This window comes from Camarhynchus parvulus, chromosome 24, assembly GCF_901933205.1.
Source record: "Camarhynchus parvulus chromosome 24, STF_HiC, whole genome shotgun sequence".
NCBI classification, from domain to species: domain Eukaryota; kingdom Metazoa; phylum Chordata; class Aves; order Passeriformes; family Thraupidae; genus Camarhynchus; species Camarhynchus parvulus.
The window spans coordinates 1,267,540-1,290,339 of NC_044594.1; the positions used below are offsets into that span (position 1 = coordinate 1,267,540).

Below are 22,800 nucleotides of genomic sequence, written 5' to 3' on the forward strand. Positions count from 1 at the left end.
GGGACAGTGCCACCTTGGCCGCAGGGACAGCAGTGCCCGCTGCCTGTGTCCCTCTGGGATGTGCCCCCAGGGCAGGGACAGGGCCTGGCTGGGCTGCAGTTAAACCCAGCTGGTGTCCCAGGGCTGCTGGGGGTGGCTGAGCTGTGCTGGGGCCGGACATGGCCGATGGGGACACGCTGGTGCCCAGGGAGGCAGCAGCTCCTGCTGCTCCTGCCCCGCTGCTGGCTGCAGCTGGGCCCGAGCTGGGCTGGGGGGAGAGCTCAGGAGCTGGGGCATGAGGGCTGGCAGCCATCCCTGCAGGGCTCAGCACAGCCAGAGCCTCCCCAGAAATGGCTGGCTTTGTTTGGGTTTCTGTGGGGAGCAGAGGCTGCCCTGTGGGGAGCACACCCTGCTCTATGGGGAGCAGAGCCTGCCCTAGTGCTGCTGTTGGGCTCTGGGTGGTTGTCAGGGGCTGAGGCACAGCAGGGCTCAATCCCAGCTCCAAACCTGGGGTGGGACCAGGTGTCCCAGCAGTGATGGGCACTGGAGCTGCCGTGGCAGGAGCAGGGAGTGCAGCCCGGGCTGTGCTGCCCACTGTGGGTTCCCTGTGCCCCTGGCCAGCCAGGAGCACCAAGGAGGCTGAGGACGTGCTGGGAGCTGCTGGAGAAGGCAGCAGCTCGGTGCCTGGCAGTCTCTGAGAGGGGGTCTGCAGGGCTTTGGTGCTGGGGAGTGCCCTGGGAGGGGGTTTGGAGGGCAAACAGCCCGGGCAGGGGGCATGGGCTGGGCTGGGGGTGGGCACTGAGCCCCCCTGCCCTGCAGCCCCTGTGCTGCCCCCAGGCTCTGGGGAGCCCCGGGGTCCCTTTGCTGCCAGGAAAGCAGCTCCAGGTGAAGGTTGTTGCCTTTCAGTGGTGAAATACCCTCTGGGGGAAGATTGGAGGCTCTGAGTGGGCACAGAAGAGGTGCCAGGCTCTGCTGCCAGGGAAAGCAGAGCAGTGCCCGTGTCCTGCTGGGGATGGGGAGCAGCAACCTGCATGTCCTGGGGCAGCCTGGGCAGGGTCTGCACTGTGGGGCTCACCCTTGGCTCCAGCACATGGCCTGGGGCTGAGGGGACAGCTGGGGACGGGGCTGTAGGGACAGGAGTAGCTGGCACTGGCTCAGAATTGACTGCTGCTCTCCCTCCTTGCTGCCTGGGCACAGTGGACAGGGCAGGTCCAGGTCCCACAGACTTCCCAGTGGGGTAGGAGGCACTGGTGTTCACCGGGGTGCCCTGACTGCTCACAGTTGTCCCCACGCTGGTGGCCAGGGGGGCCATTCTGTGGTCACCCTGAGGAGGGGACAGCCCCTGTGCCCTGTCCCTGGGCAGCAGGACAAACACAGGCCTGACCAGGACCAGGCTGGAGGGGCTCAGGTGGGAGTGTGCCAGGCCCAGCACTGAAGAGTTGGGCGCTGCCAGGATCTGCTGGATGGAAAGCAGCCCCCCAAGGCTGGAACTGGGGAATCCTGGGGGCAGAGGGGAATCCTGCATGGGCTGCAGGCAGATTCTGCCCTCAGTGCTCTGCAGCACGAAGGACAGGAGTGGGGACGAGGGCAGCAGGGCCAGGGGCTCCCCTCTGGCTGTGCTGGGGCTCTCAGCAGCTGCACCAGGGGATGTCCTGAAGTGGTGCCCCAGAGCCTGTGCCAGGGCTGCTGGCACCTCCCTGGGCACCCCTGGGCCAGGCTGGGCTGGGGGGGAGCTGGCGTGGCCTCCCTGGGCATGGGGGGAGGGCAGGGCAGGAGCTGCCAGCTCGGGGGGACTGGGGGGGACAGGGCTGGGAACTGCCTGGGGCCTGTGGCTGGGGGCTCCAGAGGGGCTGGGGACAGGGCTGGCTGTGGGGGACATGGCTGGAGCTCTGGGGACAGGGCTGGCTGTGGGGGACACAGCTGGAGCTCTGGGGACAAGGCTGGCTGTGGGGGACATGGCTGGAGCTCTGGGGACAGGGCTGACTGCTGGGTATAGGGCTGGAGCTCTGGGGACAAGGCTGGCTGTGGGGGACACAGCTGGAGCTCTGGGGACAGGGCTGACTGCTGGGTATAGGGCTGGAGCTCTGGGGACAGGGCTGGCTGTGGGGGACATGGCTGGAGCTCTGGGGACAGGGCTGGCTGTCGGGGACAGTAGTGGAAAACCAATTTTGGGGACATGGCTGGCTGGTGGGGACAGTGGTGGAGAACCAGGTTTGGAGACAGGGCTGGCTGATGGGGACAGGGCTGGAAAATCAATTCTGGGGACAGGGCTGGCTGATGGGGACATTTGAGGAGAATCAGTTTTGGGGACAGGGCTGGCTGATGGGGACATTTGAGGAGAATCAGTTTTGGGGACAGGGCTGGCTGATGGGGACAGTTGAGGAGAATGTATTTTGGGGACAGGGCTGGCTGCTAGGGTCAGGGCTGGAGAATCAATTTTGGGGACAGGGCTGGCCTCTGGGGACAGGGCTGCAGAACCAGGTTTGCTCCTTCTCCCTGTGCTCACCTGCAGCATCCCAGCCAAGGCTCCCTGGGGCACAGGAGGGGCAGAAGCTCCTTGGAGCTGGGAGCCAGAGCCAGGAGGTGAGGATGAGGTGCTCGGGGTGTGGAGGCCCGTGGGCTGCACCCCAGCAGCAGCAGAGGCAGCAGGAGGCTGGAGCCCTGCTGGGACAGAATCCCAGGGCAGGAGGTCACCATTCCCAAAGGTGGGCATGCCTGGAGAGAGGGCAGGAGTTGCTTCTTTGGGAGTTGGGGAAGGTTTGGATGTGGAAATCCACAGCTGGCTTAATGAGGATGAGCTCAGAGGAGGCTGTGGGCTCTCCGGGGAGGGAGGTTTTCCAGGGCTCCCTGTCACTGCCCAAGGAGCAGCATCTCCTTGGAGTGCCATTTCCTGGGAGCTCCTGTTGCTCTCAGGAAGGTGCTTGGTGCAGTTGAGAGGCAAAGAGAGGGGCTGCTGTCCATCACTGGTGCCAGCTTGGGATGGAGATGGAAGGGATCCCTCAGGAGCTGGGGCTTCCATCCACAATGAAGAAGGGAGGGTGTGAGGAGCAGGCAGCTGGGCTGGGTGTCCTGAGCCCTTTGTGACAGCTGAGCTTGAGTTCCTGCCCGTGGTTTCCTGCTGCAGAGGGGAGAGCTGAGCGGGGCTGGCCTGGGTGGTTCTGGAATAGTCTGAGCCCAGCTCCCCCAGAGCTGGCTGGGCTGGGCTGGCAGAAGTTGTAGCTCCAGCATCCGAGCTCTGAGTGCTCCTCAGGCGGGCAGGTGCCAGTCCTGCTGTGGGGTTGGGTTGGGATGGAAGGTTGGTGGCCATGGGCCCTTTCCCTGTGGGCAGCATTTCCACAGGCAGCATCCCTGTGGGCAGCACTCCCGTGGGCCCTTCCCCTGTGTTCCCTTTCCCCATGGGCACTATTCCCGTGGGCCCTTTCCCCATGGGCACCATTCCTGTGGGCATCATTCCCGTGGGCACCATTCCTGTGGGCAGCACCCCCGTGGGCCCTTTCCCTGTGTTCCCTTTCCCCGTGGGCCGCACTCCCTCCCCTGCCCTTCCCAGGGAGATCCCAGCTCCTGGGGGAAATGCAGACGCTGCCATTTCTCTCCTTGGAGGATGAAAACCGAGCGCTGGGGTCACAGGAGAAGCTTTAGGGCTTGGCAGCTCGCTGTGCTTGATGGCAGCAGGGGAAGAGAGAGCCGTGAGCTGGGGAGAGTCCTGCGGTGTCCCTGCACTGGGAGAGGGCTGGGGCAGCCCCGAGCTGGAGCTGGGAGGGCTGGGGCCAGCCCCAGGAGCAGCTCCTGGTTCTCTCTGCAGGGCTGTGGGGGGCTGTGACCCCTGTGTGGAGCTCCAGAACCTTCCAGGAGATGAGAGTCCACCCTGGGCTTTGGGGGCTGCTGTGTGCAGCAGCTCAGCCCCAGCCAGGCTCGCAGGCAGCGGGGCTGTTCTGTTTGCAGCTCTCTCGGGGTGGGACACGGGCTCAGGGCTTGTTCCAGGGCCGGGAGCAGCTCCTGGGCTCTGGGAGGTGCCCTCAGCCCAGTCCCCCTCGGTGACAGGCTCGGGGCTGGGCTGGGCTGCTCCAGCAGGGCCCAGGGCCAGCGCCCCACTGCCAGCACGGCCACTCCTGGAGGCGCCTGGGGACACAGGACAGCCCTTGGGATCAGCTGGAGTCAGCCCTGAACTGCTCCAGCAGCTCCTCAGCACAGCTGAACTGGGCAGGCACTGCCTGCACAGGGCCACACGGGAGCTCTGGCACTGCCAGTCCCAGTCCCAGTCCTAGTCCCAGTTCCATTGCCATTCCTGGCCCCATTTTCATTCCCATTCCCAGTGCCATTCGAATTCCCAGCCCCAATCCCATTTCCATTCCCAGTCCCATTCCTGGTCCCTTCCCAGTCCCATATTCTCATTCCCAATCCCAGTTCCATTCCCAGTCCCATTCCTGTTCCCACTCCCATTCCCATTCCAATTCTCAGTTCTATTCCCAGTCCCATTCCCATTCCCACCTGTACCACCCTCCTCCTCTGCTGCTGCCATTCGGCACCACCTGAAGCACCCAAGGCATGAAGCAGCCAGAGAGGAGCCCTTGATTTCCAGAGAGGAGAAGGCTGGCCCAAGACAGACAGGAAAGCAGAGAGGGCAGAGCCAGAGAGGCAGGAAAGCAGCGAGAGCAGAGGCAGAAAAGCAGAAAAGCAGCAGTTCTGGAGAGCAGAACAAAGCCCAGCACTCACCAGACAATTCCAGCAGCGCAGTTGCCAGCAGGACCAAGAGGGGGAATTTTTCCTGCATGTCCTGAGCCATCCCAGTGAAGAATTCCCGGGTGGCAGCAGCTCCCTGGGCTCACTGCTGCCTCCCAGCAGTGGGCAGGTGCTGCTCTGCAGGGCGGCAGAGGGTTGGGTCACTTTATAAGAGCTTAGGCCAGACACCAACCAATAACCTGGTCCAGGAAAAAAAAAAACCCCTGCACCAATTGGAATCAATGGGTTTTGAACAAAAGAACAGAGCTGGGCAGGTTTGCATCCAAAGGGTGGAAAATGTGACTGTGAACACCAGAGCAGCCCTGGGGAAGGGTTGAAACCCTCCCTGGGGAGGATGTGGAGGGGCTTGGGTGCAGCCAGAGCAGGGGAACGGAGCTGGGAGTGCCCCTGCCAGGCTCAGGGCTCTGCGGGTGCCCTATTTGGAGAAAAGCAGGATCAGGGGAGACCTCCTGGCTCTCTGCAGCTCCCCAGGAGGACATGGAGATGTGGAGGACGTGGAGGGGAGGTGCTGAGTTCAAGCTGGGTATTAAGAGGCATTTTTTAGCCAAAAAGGGGGTAAAACACTGCAAGAGCTCCCTGGAGAGGGGATTTTGTACAATGCCCTGAACACACTCTGACTTCTGCTCAGCCCTGGAGTGCTCAGGCAGCTGCACTGGGTGATGGTGTAGGTCCTTTTTAACGGAACGATTCTATAATTCTGATTTTTTTTTTTTTTTTTGCCAGTTTGTGGCAATAAAAACATCCACAGGGATCAGCCTGGATCCCAGGGAGGAACAGAAACCACAGTGAAACCAGCACAGAACTCAAACCTTCCCAAGAGCCCAGGGAGAGCCCAGAGGCTTCTTGGGCACAATCACAGCTACACCCTTTTTTTTTTTAGCCATAAAGCCCCCAAATAGCTGTAAACATTCCCTGCAGGCAGCAAGCAGCACCCAGCAGCAATCAGTGCCAGGCACACAAACCTGCAGCCAGGCTGGGAGAGGATCCTGACACTGCCCTGCCTGTGTGAGGGCACTGAACACCTGAGCAGGGGCAGATAAGGGCCCTAATGACAGCTGGGAACAACAATATTCCCCATTATTCAACAACATTCTCCATTAGTCAACAATATTCTCTATTATTGAACAATATTCACCATTATTCAACAATATTCTCCATTAGTCAACAACATTCTCTATTAGTCAACAATATTCACCATTATTCGACAATATTCACCATTATTCGACAATATTCACCATTATTCAACAATATTTTCTATTATTGAACAATATTCTCCATTATTGAACAATATTCTCAATTATTGAACAATATTCCCCATTACTCAGCACTATTCTCCCCACTCTCCACAAGAGAGAATCCTGTGTTTGAATGGAATTTATGCATCATGGATGAGCTGTATGAATATACAACAGGCTGTTGCTTTGAAGGGTTAATCCTCTGTTAATGTGGGTCCTTTTTCGGGCTTATTTTGCCCAGAAAGCGGTACCCAGACCATCCATAACTCTGTCTAATATTGTCTCCTATTGTCCTAATCCTAATTGTCCAAATTATTATTACTCTAATTACATTACTATTTTTATAACCATTTTATTACTATTAAACGTTTAAAATTTTAAAACCAAGTGATTGGTGTTTCTCACAAGGAGGAAGCTGATCCAGCTGCTCTCTCTCTCCTCTCAGGGAAAAGCTGCTGGATAATTTGAGGGGACAAAGCTCCCCCCAGAACTGACATCCCCAGGAGCCATTTTAAACTCAGTCTGGGCTGGCCTGTGTTTATTCTGCACAGAAATGTCATAAATTCTTCTGTTTCCTGTGTTCAAAACCAACCAAAAAAGCGCTATGTTGTATTTATGGCCATTTATTAAATTTCTGTCAGTTATTAAAGCAAAGGCAGCTGAATGCAAGGGGATATTTTATCTGGTAGCTGAGATAATAAATTGACTCCTTCCTCCTGATTTTGCTTCACTGGCTTCTGTGGGGGACCCAAACCACTCCAAAAAGCCACTGAAAAGCTGATGTGCTTTGAATTAATGTTATTGAAGCAAAGAAAACTCAGGAGCAGTGAGATGGAGGGCGCTGGGGAGGGTTCCGAGGAGTTCAGCTGCTCTGCATGTATTTCATGGAGGAGTTCAGGATGGCCAGGCCATTGAGCTTCCTCAGCTGATGGATGTGCCTGCAGAGACAACAGGGGGACAGCTGGTGACTAAAAATCAAAGTTTTAAACTCTCACTGCTCTGCCCAAGCTTTCAGGGGTGTTTAATGCTATAAATATTTCAATATATTCAATATAAAATATTCAATATTCTATATATTATATAAAATATAAATTTCTATATTTTATATGTTTATGTCTTCTTTATATAATTTATATAATTTATTCAACATAAAACAGAGTTTCTAAATAATAATAATAATAATAATAATAATAATAATAATAATAATAATAATAATAATAATAACAACACTGAATTAATGCAGATACTCTTAATAGAGTTTCTAGGTTATTATTGCCCTCAGAAAGGCACATAAATAACATCCTTCAAATCAGTTAATTTCAGATTAACAAAACTAAGAAAAGAAAGAGTTTCCCTTCTATCTCTGCTCTTTCAGACAAATCTCAGGGCTGATATTTTCTCCACTCTAATTTGGGATCTGCAGACTTCTAACAGGTCTGTAGATCCCAAATGAGCAGCATTTCTTCCAGCACAGGTCAGTGAGTACCTTGGGAGATGTGGGGACAGAATTGGCACCCCAGGAGCCCCAAAGGATTTGGGGACAGATCACAAGGGGGAGTTCTGGCTGGAGGAAGGAATTAGAATGGAGTATTTCTAAAAAACAACAACTCTAGATTTGGCTTACCCTGGTTGCTTTCTCAGGGATATCAGCATAGGGAAATAAAAAATATAACGGAAAGAACAGAATAACTACAACAGAATAACAGAAAAGGGAAATAACAGAAAAGGGAAATGAAAAAAGGAGGTTTAGGGCCTTACCTTGGCTCAGCCACACAGAGCCTGCCCAGGGCAATGGCCGAGTTCTGCTGCACTGAGGTCCTGGCAGCGTCACCCCCAGCGAGCCTGAGCAGCAGCTGCACCACCCCAGAGCCCAGCAGGGACGAGGCAGCCCCGGGCAGCAGCAGGCACTGGCTGAGGCAGAAAGCTGCATTGCCCACAGTCAGCTCATCCCCGGAGTGCAGCAGCCCCAGCAGCACCTGGAACCCTGCAGGAGAGGGAAATCTCGGTTAGACACAGCCAGAACTGCTCCTGGAACCCTGCAGGAGAGGGAAATCTTGGTTAGACACAGCCAGAACTGCTCCTGGAACCCTGCAGGAGAGGGAAATCTTGGTTAGACACAGCCAGAACTGCTCCTGGAACCCTGCAGGAGGAAAACCTTGGTTAGACACAGCCAGAACTGCTCCTGGAACCCTGCAGGAGAAAACGGAAATTAGACACAGCCAGAACTGCTCCTGGAACCCTGCAGGAGGAAAACCTGGGTTAGACACAGCCAGAACTGCTCCTGGAACCCTGCAGGAGGGAAACCTCAATAAGACACAGGCAGAACTGCTCCAGCTGTGACTCTGGTGCTGTTTACCTGGAAAAGCTGGGGAACAAGGGGATTTTGTGGCAATTTCAGCTGTCTCAGCTCCACTTGCCCAGGTCTCTCTCACAGAGAGCTCACCTGGAACCCTGCAGGAGGGGGAAACTCTGTCAGACACAGCCAGAGCTCTCCAGCTGTTCCCTGCTGGCTGCACCAGTGACTCTGGTGCTGTTTGCCTGGAAAAGCTGGGGAAGGAGGGGATTTCATGGCAGTTTCAGCAACCAGGAGCTGCCTCAGCTCCTCTTGGGCAGAGATCTCTCTCACAGAGAGCTGAAGGTGCCACATCACAGAATCACAGAGTCAGAGTCACAGAGTCACAGAGTCACAGAGTCACAGAGTCACACAATCACAGAGTCACACAATCACAGAGTCACAGAATAATGGGGTTGGAAGAGACCTCTAAGATCATCAAGTCCAACCCATGCCCTGACACCTCAACCAGACTGTAGCACCAAGTGCCATGGCCAGGCTTTGTTAAACACATCCAGAAATGGTGATTCCACCTCCTCCCTGGAAGAGCATCCCAGTGCTTTATTATTAACTGCCTTAAAGCTGAGATGCTGTTGTGGAGAGAACAGCTGGGAAAAGGAACATAAAAAAAGCTTCCTGTGCATCCAGAGCTACGAAAGCTCACCTGGGAGCTCACCTGGGTTCTGACACCTGAGAGCAGCAGCAACATCTCAGGCCAGAATCCTGAGATTCAGGATCACTGAACATGGGCTGGATAAATCCAGCCACGAGAGGAAGAGACAGCCCCGAGCCTGGGGTTATTTTAATAGGATAACCAGGGGTTATATTAATAGGAAATCACAAGTTTCACTTACTTTTATCCCCCTTCAGCAGCTCTTCCTGAGCTCTCCTGCTGCTCTTGGTGCAGATGGAAAGGGTCTTTATGGCATAGCTGGATGTGAGCTGCCCCCCAGCCTGAGGGGGCAAACACAGTGAGCAAACACAGTGAAGAAATTAAAGAAGAATTAGAATTAAGAATTTAAATAAAAATTTAAAAGGCTTAAAATGAAGCCTGGGAGCACTGTTACAATGGACAAGGATGCAGACACAGCCTCCAGGGAAAGGAGGATAAAGCCAGGGGGAGGCAGATTTGCTCAGGGGACAATGCAGGCAGAAATAAAGGAAGTTGGATTTACTTTCAAGAATTTGAGCATTTTCTTCACCACTCCTGCTGTCACCACCTCCTGCACTGCTGAGGGAGATGCTGGCAGGACACGGCTCAGCACTCCAGTGGCTCTCTAAACCAGGGGGAAAGAGAAGCAAAACAAAACTTTTATTGGCCCAGGCAGCTTAATTGGTTTGTTCTTGCATGGTAAAACTGAAATAATTGAAGTGCTGAAAGGAGAAATTCACAGGAATTAAGGAAATCCCAGAATTGCAGGATCTAACAAAGAACATCTTTAGGATGTGGCTTTTTCGGAAACTGAGCACAGCAGAGCTTCAGCACAGGGAGAGAGGAACCCAAACTGGGACCCTGGGTGTTCATTCAATAAAAAATAAAAATACAAACTCCTGGTAGAGAGCAGAGGCACTGAGAGAGGTGAAGCAGCTCAGAACAGCTCCTGGGAGCTCAGGAAGGGACTCAGAGCCCCCATCTGCCCCTGCCTGCAGGAGCTGCTCTCCCTGGAGTCCCCCCCCATTCCAGCTGCAATTCCCACACAAGAACTGCAAAGGGAACAGCTGAACACCCAAACTGCTCTGGCTGCTTTGCTTCTCCACTGGTTTTTAAAGGTTCCACACTGAAGTGGTTTTTAAGAGCTTCCATTAAGCAGATTTCAAGGGAGCCTTGAAAACCTCTTGCATCAAACCACATAAAAGTGAATATAAAAGTGGTTTGTTATTTCTTTATTGCTATTGGGAACGTTTGAGGCTTCAAAGCCTCCTGCACAGGGCAGAAGTTGGCTCTGAAGAGCTCAGGAGAGCCCCAAACCCAGCTTTTGTGGGTGACTTACTGTGACAATCCTTCCGTCCTGGTGGCTGAGCAGAGCCAGGCACCTGCCACTGATGGGCACAGCAAAGTCCTGGGAAACACAGGGGAAAATCAGGGGGAAAATGGGGAAAACTCAGGGGGAAAATGGGGAAAACTCAGGGGAAATTTGGGGGAAAATGGGGGAAACTCAGGGGAAAAGCACAGGGAAAAGTCAGGGGAAATAACACAGGGAATGCTCAGGGAAAAATACACAGGGAAAACTCAGGGAAAACACAGAGGAAACACATGGGAACCTCAGGGGAAACTCAAGGGGAAACTGAGGAAAAAGCCAGGGGAAACACAGGGAAAACACAGGAGAAACAACACAGGGAATACTCAGGTAAAAGTCAGGAGAAACACAGAGGAAACTCATTCAGGGAAAAGTCAGGGAAAACAACACAGGGGAAACAACACAGGGAAAACAACACAGGGGAAACAACACAGGGGAAACAACACAGGGGAAACAACACAGGGGAAACTGAGGAAAAACTCAAGGAAATCTCAGGGAAACTGAGCTGGGGCTGGGCTGGGAGGCCTGGAGCAGAAATGAGCCCAAGGCCAAAGGAATCCCCTGGAGATCAGGGGAGAGCAGGAGACGCCAGCTCTGCAGCGCCCTGGGGAATTCCTGATGGGATCCTGAGCTTTGGATAATTGGGAATGTGGAACCAGGACCTCAGAACACGGCACAGCTGGAGAGGGATGCCAAAGAAAACATTTATACCACCATGGAAAGATAATTTGTGCACTTTACACTGGTTTTTCCTCATGGCTGTTTATATATTGGAAATGGTGGCAGAAGAGAAAATCCTGTAGCTTTTTTCACTTCTCAGCCTACCTAAATTATCACCCACCCTTAAAAACAACCTGCAACACTGTAATTTTATTTTTTTTTTAAATTCCCAGATGTTGCTTACCTGGATGGTGCCATTGGACTCAAGCAGCAGGTTCATCATCAGCCCCAGCAGGGCAAACACACACTGCTGGTACCCAGCGCTGGCATCGGGGCACCCATCCTGGGACAGGGCAGCAAAATCAGCTCCCAGGGCAGCACAGGCCCTTCCTGGGCAGCTCCAGGGGAGGAAAAGTTCAGGGAGGAGCAGAGCTGAGGGCACCCAGTGACACCAACCCACGTGTGGGACCCAAAGCTGCACCCCCAAACCTGGGATGTCACAAAGATCCTTGCCACCCCCTGAACCTTCAGGGCTTGGGGACTGTGCTCACAGCACAGCCTCACCTGCACGGTGTCACAGTCCTGGAATTTGAAACTCTCTCTGCTGAAGAATTTTAAACGAGAACTTCAAACTGTCCGTGCTGAAGAATTTTAAATGAGATTTTTAAAGTCTCTATGCTGAAGAAATTTAAACTAGAATTTTAAATTCTCTCTGCTGAAGAATTTGAAACTCTCTGTGCTGAAGAATTTTAAACAATAATGTTAAACTTCATGTGCTGAAGAACTTTAAACAAGAATTTGAAACTTTCTGCGCTGAAGAATTTGAAACTTTCTGTGCTGAAGAATTTGAAACTTTCTGTGCTGAAGAATTTTTAACTTTGTGTGCAGAAGAATTTTAAAGAAGAATTTTAAACTTTGTGTGCAGAATTTTAAACTTTCAGTGCTGAAGAATTTAAAACTGGAATTTTAAACTGTCTGTGCTGAAGAGCACAGACCCACAAGGAAAAATCCTTTATTTGACCTGTAGAAGAAGCTCCCAGCAGGAAGGAGCCACTGTGAAGGGCCACAGCTGAGGGGGACAGCTCTGAGACCCCCCCCAAAATGCCATTCAGAGGGAAGGGCTCAGGGCTGGGAGGGGAGCAGACAGACGGACACACAGACAGGGGAGGGCTGGGGATTTCCCTCACCAGCAGCTCCAGGCAGGCCTGCCAGCACTCCCTGCTCTGAGCCAGCTGTGCCCTCAGCCCAACATCTGCACAGAGCCTGCCCAGCACGGCCAGGGCACGGGCCAGGGCTGCCCAGGGCACCTGCCTGGCACACACCTGCCTGGCACACACCTGGAAACACAGCAATTCAGGAATGACAGCAATTACAGCAAAATCAACAACAAATCCATCAACAAACCAGCAAGCAGCACATCTGGGTGTGTCACCCCTCTGGTCATGGGCAGTGGCACTCCAGGAGCTCTCTGCTCAAGCCCAGCTGCCCAGGGTTTGCAGATTTCCCTCATTTTCACTTTATCTTCAAGGCAGAATCAGCCCCAACCACCAGCAAACAGCACATCTGGGTGTGTGTCACCCCTGTGGCACTCCAGGAGCTCTCTGCTCAACCCCAGCTGCCCAAAGTTTGCAGGTTTCCCTCATTTTCACTTTATTTTCAAGGCAGAATCAGACCCAACCAGCACATCTGGGTGTGTGTGCCACCCTCTGGCACTCCAGGAGCTCTCTGGCAAACCCCAGCTGCCCAAGGTGTCACAGTCATATTTTCTGGAAAAATCCCTTTGCCCAAGATACACAAAAATAAACTGGAAATACAAAATCAGATCTTCCCTACCAGCAGCTGGGTGAATAAAGGGGAAACAGCCGTGGAAAACGTGGCCCGACACTGGGCTTGGAACCTGTTGGGGGATAAAAAACCCAAAGTTTTAGTAAAAAAACACAGCTAAAAGCAAGAGAAGAGCAATGGAAAGCTCACAGCAGAGGTGGCCAACAGCCTGTCCCTGGCTCATTTCACACAGCTCACAGCACAGCTTCAGAGAAATGAATGAGGAATTGAAATAAATTACCTTTCCTCCCCACTTAAGTCAGACAGGATGTTCATGGCACTCTCAGCCCTTGCATCAGCGCACTTGACAAATGCCATCAAAATCTGCAGCCATCTGGTGTTAAAATAATATAAAAAACAACCAAAAATTGGTGTCAGCCTTGGTTTAATCATTAAAGATCAAAATTCTATTTTTTTTTGGTCGTTGGTATTTCAAGCCACAGTTAAATCTGCCTTCTTTAAGCACCTCTGAGATGTGACTCATTCCTTTCACCTTTCCTCCCCAGGAAAATGAACAATGAGCACCCATTATTAGCCCAAAGCAGTAAATGGACATTTCTCAGAGGGAAAAAGCAGCAGGATAAGGGACAAAGGCAATGGGGTTTCCTCCCCACTCAGTGAGCCATGGCAACACTAAATAACCCCAAATCCCAATTTTTGAATGAGGACAGACTCTCAGCTGCAATCCAGGAGATTTTAGAGGCACAGGGTGAGCTCTGCCTGAGTGCCACATGGGTTTGGAGGAGGGGACTCCAAATTACAGGAATTCATTTAAAATCCTTTATTTCAGACATCAGAAAATCCAATTCCCACTTCTGCCAGGCCAGGCCTGTCCCCATGGGGCAGAAGCCTCAGTGCCACTGTGACCCCTCAGGAATCCACAGAATGACCGGGTTGGGAGAGACCTCAAAGATCATCAAATCCAGCCCAGCCCCAACAAAACCTCAACTACACCCTGGCACCCAGTGCCACATCCATGCTTTGTTAAACACATCAGGGATGGTGACTCCACCATTCCCATTCCCTGGGAATTCCCAAAATTCCCAAAATTCCCAGAATCACAGAATGACCAGGTTGGAAGAGACCTTCAAGAGCATTGAGCCCAACCCAGCCCCAACAAAAGCTCAGCTAAACCCTGGCACCCAGTGCCACATCCAGGCTTAAACACATCAGGGATGGGGACTGCAGCACCTCCCCGGTCCCTGGGAATTCCCAGAATTCCCAGAATTCTGAGAACTCACAGAATGACCAGGTTGGAAGAGACCTTCAAGATCATCGAGTCCAACCCATCCCCAACACCTCAGCTAAACCCTGGCACCCAGTGCCACATCCAGGTTTTGTTAAACGCATCAGGGATGGGGACTCCACCACCTCCCCGGGCAGAACATTCCAGAACTTTATCACCCTTTCTGTAAAAAACTTTTCCCTGATATCCAACCCGTATTTCCCCTGGCACAGCTCGAGGCTGTGTGCTCTGGCTCTGTCAGTCCCTGCAGACAGAGCCCAGCCTTTGAGGAGCTGTGCAGAGTGATGAGGCCACCCCGAGTCCCCTGTCCCCTGAGCTGGGGCAGCTCTGAGCCCTGCCAGGACCTTTTCCTGCTGCCCTCACCTGCTCAGGTCCTGCCTGCCCAGCAGCCTCCGGCCCCCCTCGTGCTCAGAGTAGAGGGAGATCAGGGCCAGGGTCTCCCTCTGGATCTGGGCTGTGCCACAGGAGAGCAGCTCTGGCAGCTGGGCACCCACCTCGGCCTGGGCCAGCAGCACACGCTGATTTTCCTCTGGAAAGGGACAGAAAATCTCTTCAATGTCACTCATTGGCCTCCTCATTTCATTTATTTCTTTATTTTAGTATGAATATTTTATTTAAACAGCTGAACCCCACAAGTCAACACAATATTCTGCATTTCCACTTTACCACCCATCTCTCACCCAGCTGGGTATTCCCTAAAAGCAGAGGCAGGTACCTGCCCAAGCACTGTGGATTGATAATTCTAAACAAATTCAGCCCTCTCTTCTGTAAAACTCCACTTTTTGCAGGTGTAACTGCTTAAAGCAGAGAAAATTGTGCAAGTGGTATTATCTTAGGAGCAGCAAAAATCACAGGGAATTTGCTTCCCACCCCTTGGGTGGATTGGAAATGCTCAGAGAGTGGAAATTCCATCCTGCACCCAACACCTCCTCTGACCTGCAAAATTTGGGTTCCAACCACACCTGGATGGATGCAGGTGCTCTGGGAGAGGGGTGGCCATGCCCAGCCCCAGCCCAGAAATGCCAAATGAATCTCTCATTAATTAACAGGGATCAGGGGGGATCCCAGGGCTTTACCATTGCCAGCACAGGCAGCTTGCCACAGGAGGAGAAGGGAAACACAGAGCTCCACCTCAGCAGGGCTTTTGCTCTCTGCACAGAAGGCCCTGGATGAGAAAAATCAGCTTGTGAACAGAGCAAAGGGTGGCTCGAACCATGGGAAATATCCAGGGAATGGGAGTTTGGATGTGCTGCACCCCTCAGGTCTGTCTGCAACCACCACCCAAAAATATGGATGAACTAAAAAACCTAAAATATGGAACCTAAAAAGTGCTAGGAGCACCCAAATATTCCCTGGTGCCCAACCCCAGCTCCAGGGGCTGCAGCCAGAGCCTTCAGCTGTTCTTTCCCGCTCAGACTTTCCCTGCAAAGCTGCTCTCAGCACCAGGGATAGGATAACTGCCCAGCCAGAGCAGACACAAACAGCAACCCAGGGGCTCTCCTCCTGCATCTGAGGGAGCACTGTCTGTGCCCCAGGCAGGTACAAGTGCCTCCATTCACACACCGAAATCTGGCATTTCATCCTCCTCTGATCAGTCCATCTGCATTTCAAGGGCTGATTCTGTTTCCTGAAAACAATATTGCATTTCCCCAGGCTGGAGTGGCCCTGTGAGAGCTCTCACCCTCTGACAGCCTCGTTGCTCAGGATACTGAAGCCATTGTTTGTCCTGAAGAACGTCTGCCCAGTGCCTGCAAGAGCACAGACAAACTCAGCTGGGCCACAGCCAGGCAGGCTCCTGCTCTTCCTGAGCAGTGCTAAAAGAAAAGGTCACTGCAGCAGCAGCAGCAGCTCTGGGGAAAAACATCCTGGGCAATGGGGGAAAATTCAGGAGGGAATGAAGTAGGAGTGGTTCTGAAGCAGGAAATTGCTCTGATTCATGCCTGGTGCTGTTGGGTTCAAGTGAAAGAATTATTATATTATATTAATTCTATATATTCTATTCTATTCTAGTCTAGTCTATTCTATTAATTATATTATATTATATTATATTATATTATATTATATTATATTATATTATATTATATTATATTATATTATATTATATTATATTATATTATATTATTATATTAACTATATTATATATATTATATTATATGATGTAATATTATAATATTATATTATATTATATTATATTATGGGCTATATTATATTATAGATATTATATTATAAATATATTATATTATACAATATTATATTATAAATTATAATATATTTATATTATATTATGTTATTTATTATATTATATTATATTATATTATATTATATTATATTATATTATATTATATTATATTATATTATATTATTATATTAACTATATTATTTAGGAAGGCTGAAACACAAAATTGGCTTTGTAACTCAATGGGCTTTAACAGAGAATTACAAATATTTACAACACAAATCGTTACTAATGCTAAATAAAAAAAAATTTATAAATGCAAATGAACGAAAGTCCTTGAAACACCCACTGGCCACACTGAAATATCCACCATTGCCAGTTTTGTGTTTGAAATCCGGGAACAGCTACTGGGATCCTTTAAAAACTGCTCCCCTGCCCTCCTCTGCCTGGGTTACACCTCCCAAAATGAACAATTAACAAAAGGAACGTTCTGCAGCAAACACTCACAGGTGTTGACAGCTCCTGCCAGCAGGCCGATGGCCCCCGTGTAGTAGGGGAGGTCGTGGCCAGGGCTGCTGATGCTCTGCAGCAGCTCCTGGATGGACAGAGCAGCCACACTGCCAGCCTGGAGCTCCCTCTGCGCCCTCTGCTCCTCCCGCAGCCTCTGCTCCTCCAGCCTGGCCTCGGCCACACACTCTGGGAGGAGGTTGGGGGGTTGGGAGGGTCCCAGGATGAGGGGAGAGAACAGAATTGAATTGAAGTTCTCAGAAGACTGATTTATCATTATATATTATAGTGTATTATATTATATTATATTATATTATATTATATTATATTATATTATATTATATTACATTACATTACATTATATTATATCATATCATATCATATCATATTATATTATATTATATATATTATATATATTACATATATTATATACATATATTACATTATATAATATATATATATATAATAGTATATATATAATATATATTATATATATATAAAAGTATATATAATAGTATATATAAATATATTTATTATATAAAATATATAAAAATATATATATTATATTATAATATATATGTTTAATATACAATTATATATAATATACAATATACAATATACAATATACAATATATAATACATAATATATAATATAATATAATATAATATATATAATATATAAAATATATAATAGTATATATAATAGTATATATAAATATATTCTATTATATAAAATATATAAAAATATAATATATTATATTATAATATATATGTTTATATATACTATTATATACAATATTCAATATATAATATATAAAATATAAAATATAATATATAATATATAATATAATAATATATAATATATAATATATAATATATAATATAATATAATATAATATAATATAATATAACATAATACAATATAATACAACATAATACAATATAATATAATATAATACAACATAATACAATATAATACAACATAATACAATATAATATTACATTACATTATGTTACGTTATATTACATTACATTACATTATATTACATTATATTATATTACATTACATTACATTATATTATATTGCATTATATTATAATTATATACTAAAACTACACTAAAGAAACAGAAAGGACACATCAGAAAGCCAAAAAGGAATGAATAATAAAAACCCATGACTGACCAGAGAGTCTGACACTGCTGGACTGGGATTGGTCATTAATTAAAAACAATTCACGTGTTTTGTGAACAATTCTCCAAATCACATCCCAGAGGAGCAAAACAGGGAGAAGCTGAAGCTTCCCAGGAGAAGAAATCCTGGCCAAGGGATTTTTGATAAAATATCATGGTGGCAGGAGGTCACAGGGAAACCAAGTGTGGCAGGGAAATTCTGCTCCCTCTTCAGCAGAAAACAAGGGTGGAAAGAATATTTGTCACCTTTAAACAGGTTTTCCTTCTGGGGGTCAATCTGCAGCATCTTCTCATAGCACTGCCTGCACTGCAGGGGGACAAAAAGGGGCTCTCAGTTCCAGCTGGAAACAGCAATCAGTGACATCAATGATATCCCAGTCAGATCCCCAAGGAATCAGTGATATCAATGATATCCCAGTCAGATCCCAAAGGAATCAGTGACATCAATGATATCCCAGTGAGATCCCAAAGGAATCAGTGACATCAATGATATCCCAGTCAGATCCCCAAGGAATCAGTGACATCAATGATATCCCAGTGAGATCCCAAAGGAATCAGTGACATCAATGATATCCCAGTCAGATCCCAAAGGAATCGGTGACATCAATGATATCCCAGTCAGATCCCCAAGGAATCAGTGATATCAATGATATCCCAGTCAGATCCCCAAGGAATCAGTGACATCAATGATATCCCAGTCAGATCCCAAAGGAATCAGTGACATCAATGATATCCCAGTCAGATCCCCAAGGAATCAGTGACATCAATCATATCCCAGTCAGATCCCAAAGGAATCAATGATATCAATCATATCCCAATCACACCCCAAAGGTTTTTGGGGCCACAGTCCTTAATAAATGTGAAAAGTAACATTTATGGGGACACAGATGTCAAAACTCTCGGAAAAGTCAGATATTCTCAGTCCCTACATCTGCCTGCTGTTGCAAACTCAAAGGGAATTTCCCAGTAAAACCCAGGGAGCAAAAATTCACAGTTCCAGTAGAAAACAGAAACTGAGGCATGGCATGAAACTCTCTCCCTGTCACCCCCCAAAGCAGAACAAACCATGGACCCAAAATTCACCCAGCTTACCTCAGAGAAGTGCTGCAGGGCCAGGTGAGCCTTCCCCATGAGGAAATAGGCTTTGAGGCAGTTCTTATTGCACTGAGGTGAACCAGAAATTATTAGGAGTTATGTCTTTAGAATATTTCAGCCTTTCCCTTTTTTTTTCCTCAGCATTCTGATTAATTATTAGAGCTGCCCAAAGCAAATATTAGGGTGTTTATACCATTTATTAGTGGTGGCTAAAGTTTTTATGCTGAATTATTGCCCCCAGGGACCAAAAAACACAGGCTTGAGGTGAGGGTGGAAAGCAGGGTTTCCAAAAGGTGAATATTTTCCAGTTCATTTGAGTCAAAAATATGGATTTCTGTAAATAATGCTGATTTTGGGGGTCTTTACCCCTTGGCACTTGTGGAATTACCTTTAATGCCCACTCACAGTCACTGATGGCTTTCTCATACTCATGGAGCTTCAGGTGGGCCTGAAATAAACAGAAAAAAAGTCCAGGCAGAAGAATTGGAATCCTTTAAACAATTTCTGCTCGCTGTTGCACAAACACTGGCTGATTAAAAAGAACAAAATGAGGCCTGGCCATTGATTTTGCAGGGTAATTTCCATTCTTAAATTGTCTGCCATCTCCCTGGATGTTCTAATTTAGAATCAATTGAATAGAATTCTAAATTACACACAAACACAGAGTGCACAAGGCAAACAGAGACTGCAAAGCAAATATTTCACTTTGTGGTTACAGAAGTGATTCCTGGAAAAGCATTATTTTTATTTATTATTATTATATTATATAGAGAAGAGAATAGAATACATTAATATATATACTATAATTTATATATATATACTATATATATACTATAATATATATAATATAATATAATATATATACTATAATATAATATAATATATATAACATATATACTATAATATATAAACTATAATTAAAATATATAACATAAAATATATAATATATAATTTATAATATAAAATTTAGAATATAAAATATAGAATATAAAATATAGAATGTATAATGTGTAACATATTATATATTATATATAATCTATAATACATAATCTATAATTATAATCTAGAATCTAGAATCTAGAATCTATAATATATAATATGTAATATAATATAAATAGATATTCTTTTACTATATATAACGTAGATAATAGTTATTATTTTATTTTTGATTAATAATTAAAAAATCAGACTATTTGAATCAAGCTGGGAATTGGGATGATTTCCCCCACTGGCTGTGCAGGAGCAGGGGCTCACCACATCCAAGGCGTGTAACAGAACAACGTTTTGGGTCTTTTACCCTGGCCCAGCCCCACAAAACCCAGCCAGAAGTGGCTCCTGCCCTGCCACAGACCTGGGCCCTGTTTGTGTAGAGCTCCTGCTTGTCCCTCAGCTTCTCCAGCCCCTCTGAGTACCTCTGGATGGCCAGGGCAAAGTCTCCTGCCCTGAAGGCTTCGTTGCCCTGCTCCTTCAGCGCTGAGAGCAGCAGAATCCATTGAGAACAGCAACGATGTCCATCAATACTTCATTTACTTCATCCCCCAGTGGGACTGAGCAGGCAGAGGCCAGGCTCTCCTGCTGGAACAGCCCCAGCCTTCCAGCCCAGCCATTATTTCCATTATTATTTCCATTATTATTTCCATTATTTCCCTGCAACCATTCCCCTTCCAGAGGGAAACCTGAGCGTTCCCCATCCCTCCCTCCATCCCAAACCAGCTCCACCACCTGAGATCGTGCAGAGCACCAGGAGCAGCAGCTCTGAGGAGCCCTGACCCTGTCCCAGGGCTCAGACAGGCCCAGCTGTGCCTCCCCCAGCCCCTGGCAGGGATTTCTGGAGCTGCTCTCAGCAGTCACCGTTTGCCAGCTGCTCGTTCCTCCTCCTCCTCTGGGCTCGTTCCTTGGCATCCTTCTCCAAAGCTGCCAGGAACCCATCTTCCAAACAGCAGAGTTGGTGGCATTTTAGAGGGGAAAAAAAAAGAGCAAACTTCATTAAAATAGCGAAAAAACAATAATTCCCAGGGTACTTCTGAGTCATTTCTCAATAAAAGCCAACACCAAGGGGCCGTTTCAGCAATTAAAGTGGAAGTGGCTGACGAGCTGTCACAGACAGGGATGATGCCACCCCTGAGGAGCTGCACACCTGCCCTGCTCCTCCCCAGGGCCAAACAAACCGGTTTGCTTTGAAATTCACAATAAAAAGTGTAAAAAGATGAGGAGCCAGAAGAGAACAAGACTCCCACCTGTGAGAAACACAGCCATGCTGCTGAGACCTTGAGTGTGCTCCTAGAGCTGAGTGAATTTTGGCTACAGACACCAGGAAAAGGGTTGGAATCAGCTCTTGCATGAGCTCCATCCCTGCTAGAACTGGTTTTAGAGCTTGGTTTTATTTAGAGAGGAGCAGTGTCCTACCTGCATCTGCTGCCTGCACCCTCGGCGTGCCCTGGAAGAACAGAAACAGAGCACAAAGGTTTGGGAAAAGCCACAAATGGTTTGGGAAAAGCCACAGCAGCACAGGGACACTTGGCTGGGCTGCACAGAGCCACAGCAGCATCAGGAATGTCTGGGGCACCCGAAATCGCCAGCCTGACACACAGCAGGAGCACCAGTTTGATATTTAATCAAAAACAAAAAAAAAGGCAAGGATTTGATAAATTCTGGTATTCCTGGGAAGTTCCCATTTGTGTCTTTAACCTGGGCTGAGCCCAGCTTTAATTTCAGAGGGAAAAGCCCTTACAGAAGTGTTGATGAGTGTCCTGTTCACCGTGGTCCTGCACTCCTCCTCCTCCTCGTCCTCCTCCCTGCTGGCCCCTTGCTCTCGGAGCCTTTTCTCGGTCTCAGCAATGGCTTTTTCCTGCACGGCCGAGTCCGGGGACTTCAGCCCTTGCAGCAAATTGGCTAAAAAATCACAGAAAAATCCCAAATAAAACATATGTACACACAGGACATCAAGCGTGGAAGCACCAGGAGTTCGGGTGGCACCCGCTTTGAAGGCAGCGCTGACCAGGATGGCTTTTACCATAAAACCACAGAATCCCAGACTGGTTTAGGGGAGAAAAGACCCTCAACCCCACCCAGTCCCCTGGGCAGGGACCCCTCCCTTAGACCGGGATGCTCCAGCGTGGCCTTGGGCACTCTGAATGAGCAGAAACTTTCCCAGGGTGGATTTCGTGTAACTTTCAGGACAGAAACCCGCAGTTTCTCTCACTTTCAGGAGCCCCCTGCAGTTTCTGCCAACATTACCGAAATTCACAGAAGCAAGCGGCTCTCAGCATCCCAAATAAACGCGAGAGCCCCTCCGAGCCTCCGGCAGACATCGAATAAACCGAACCGGCGGGGGCACAGCGGGGATTTCCCCTTTCCCACCGATGTTCCGCCGTCCTCGGCCCCGCTCCTCCCCTTCCCGCGCTGTCCCCGGGCTGTCCCCGCGATGTCCCCGCGATGTCCCCGAGCCCCTCGGGCCACTCACTGACATCGTCCACGCGGCGCAGGAAGCGCTGGAAATCCGCCTCGGTGTCCTTGTCACGCAGCATGGCCGGGGGACACCGGGGGACACCGGGGACACAGACGAGACACAGACGGGACACAGACGGGACACCAGGGGACACCAGGGGACACCGAGGGGGCAGGGGAAACCTCCAGGGCCGGGCTCGAACCCTCGGCGCCGTTGCCAGGGGAACGCGCCCGACGCGGCACCCGCGGGTGGGCGTGGCAATGCAAATGAAGGGCAGGGCCATGCAAATAAGAAGCGGCGACGTTATTCAAATTAAGTGGGCGTGGTTATGTAAATGAGTCTGTAATTC

The 22,800-nt window shown here is 48.8% G+C and overlaps 1 protein-coding gene across 1 annotated transcript; it reads right to left on the minus strand.

Annotated features, from left to right (window-relative positions):
• Positions 1 to 6,647: 6,647 nt before the first annotated feature.
• On the minus strand, positions 6,648 to 22,800 carry TTC12 (tetratricopeptide repeat domain 12). The gene is made up of 21 exons (XM_030964962.1): positions 22,467 to 22,800; positions 21,735 to 21,895; positions 21,410 to 21,440; positions 20,855 to 20,932; positions 20,355 to 20,476; positions 19,392 to 19,451; positions 19,001 to 19,072; positions 18,155 to 18,215; positions 16,718 to 16,906; positions 15,716 to 15,782; positions 15,111 to 15,199; positions 14,398 to 14,563; positions 13,030 to 13,122; positions 12,798 to 12,861; positions 12,152 to 12,286; positions 11,209 to 11,307; positions 10,278 to 10,346; positions 9,462 to 9,563; positions 9,141 to 9,240; positions 7,713 to 7,938; positions 6,648 to 6,892 (listed from the first exon to the last, which is right to left on the minus strand). The coding sequence occupies exons 1-21, from the start codon at positions 22,732 to 22,734 to the stop codon at positions 6,817 to 6,819; spliced, it is 2,328 nt and encodes a 775-aa protein (XP_030820822.1). The 5' UTR covers positions 22,735 to 22,800; the 3' UTR covers positions 6,648 to 6,816.

Coding starts and splice junctions, on each gene's coding strand:
- TTC12 (XM_030964962.1), bottom strand. CDS start 22,734: ATGGCCCTGCCCTTCATTTGCATTGCCACGCCCACCCGCGGGTGCCGC. Junction 18,216..19,000: donor CCCTGCAGCACTTCTCTGAG/GTAAGCTGGGTG, acceptor GTCCCCCTGCAG/TGCAGGCAGTGCTATGAGAA. Junction 15,200..15,715: donor AGCAACGAGGCTGTCAGAGG/GTGAGAGCTCTC, acceptor TTTCTCATCCAG/GGCCTTCTGTGCAGAGAGCA.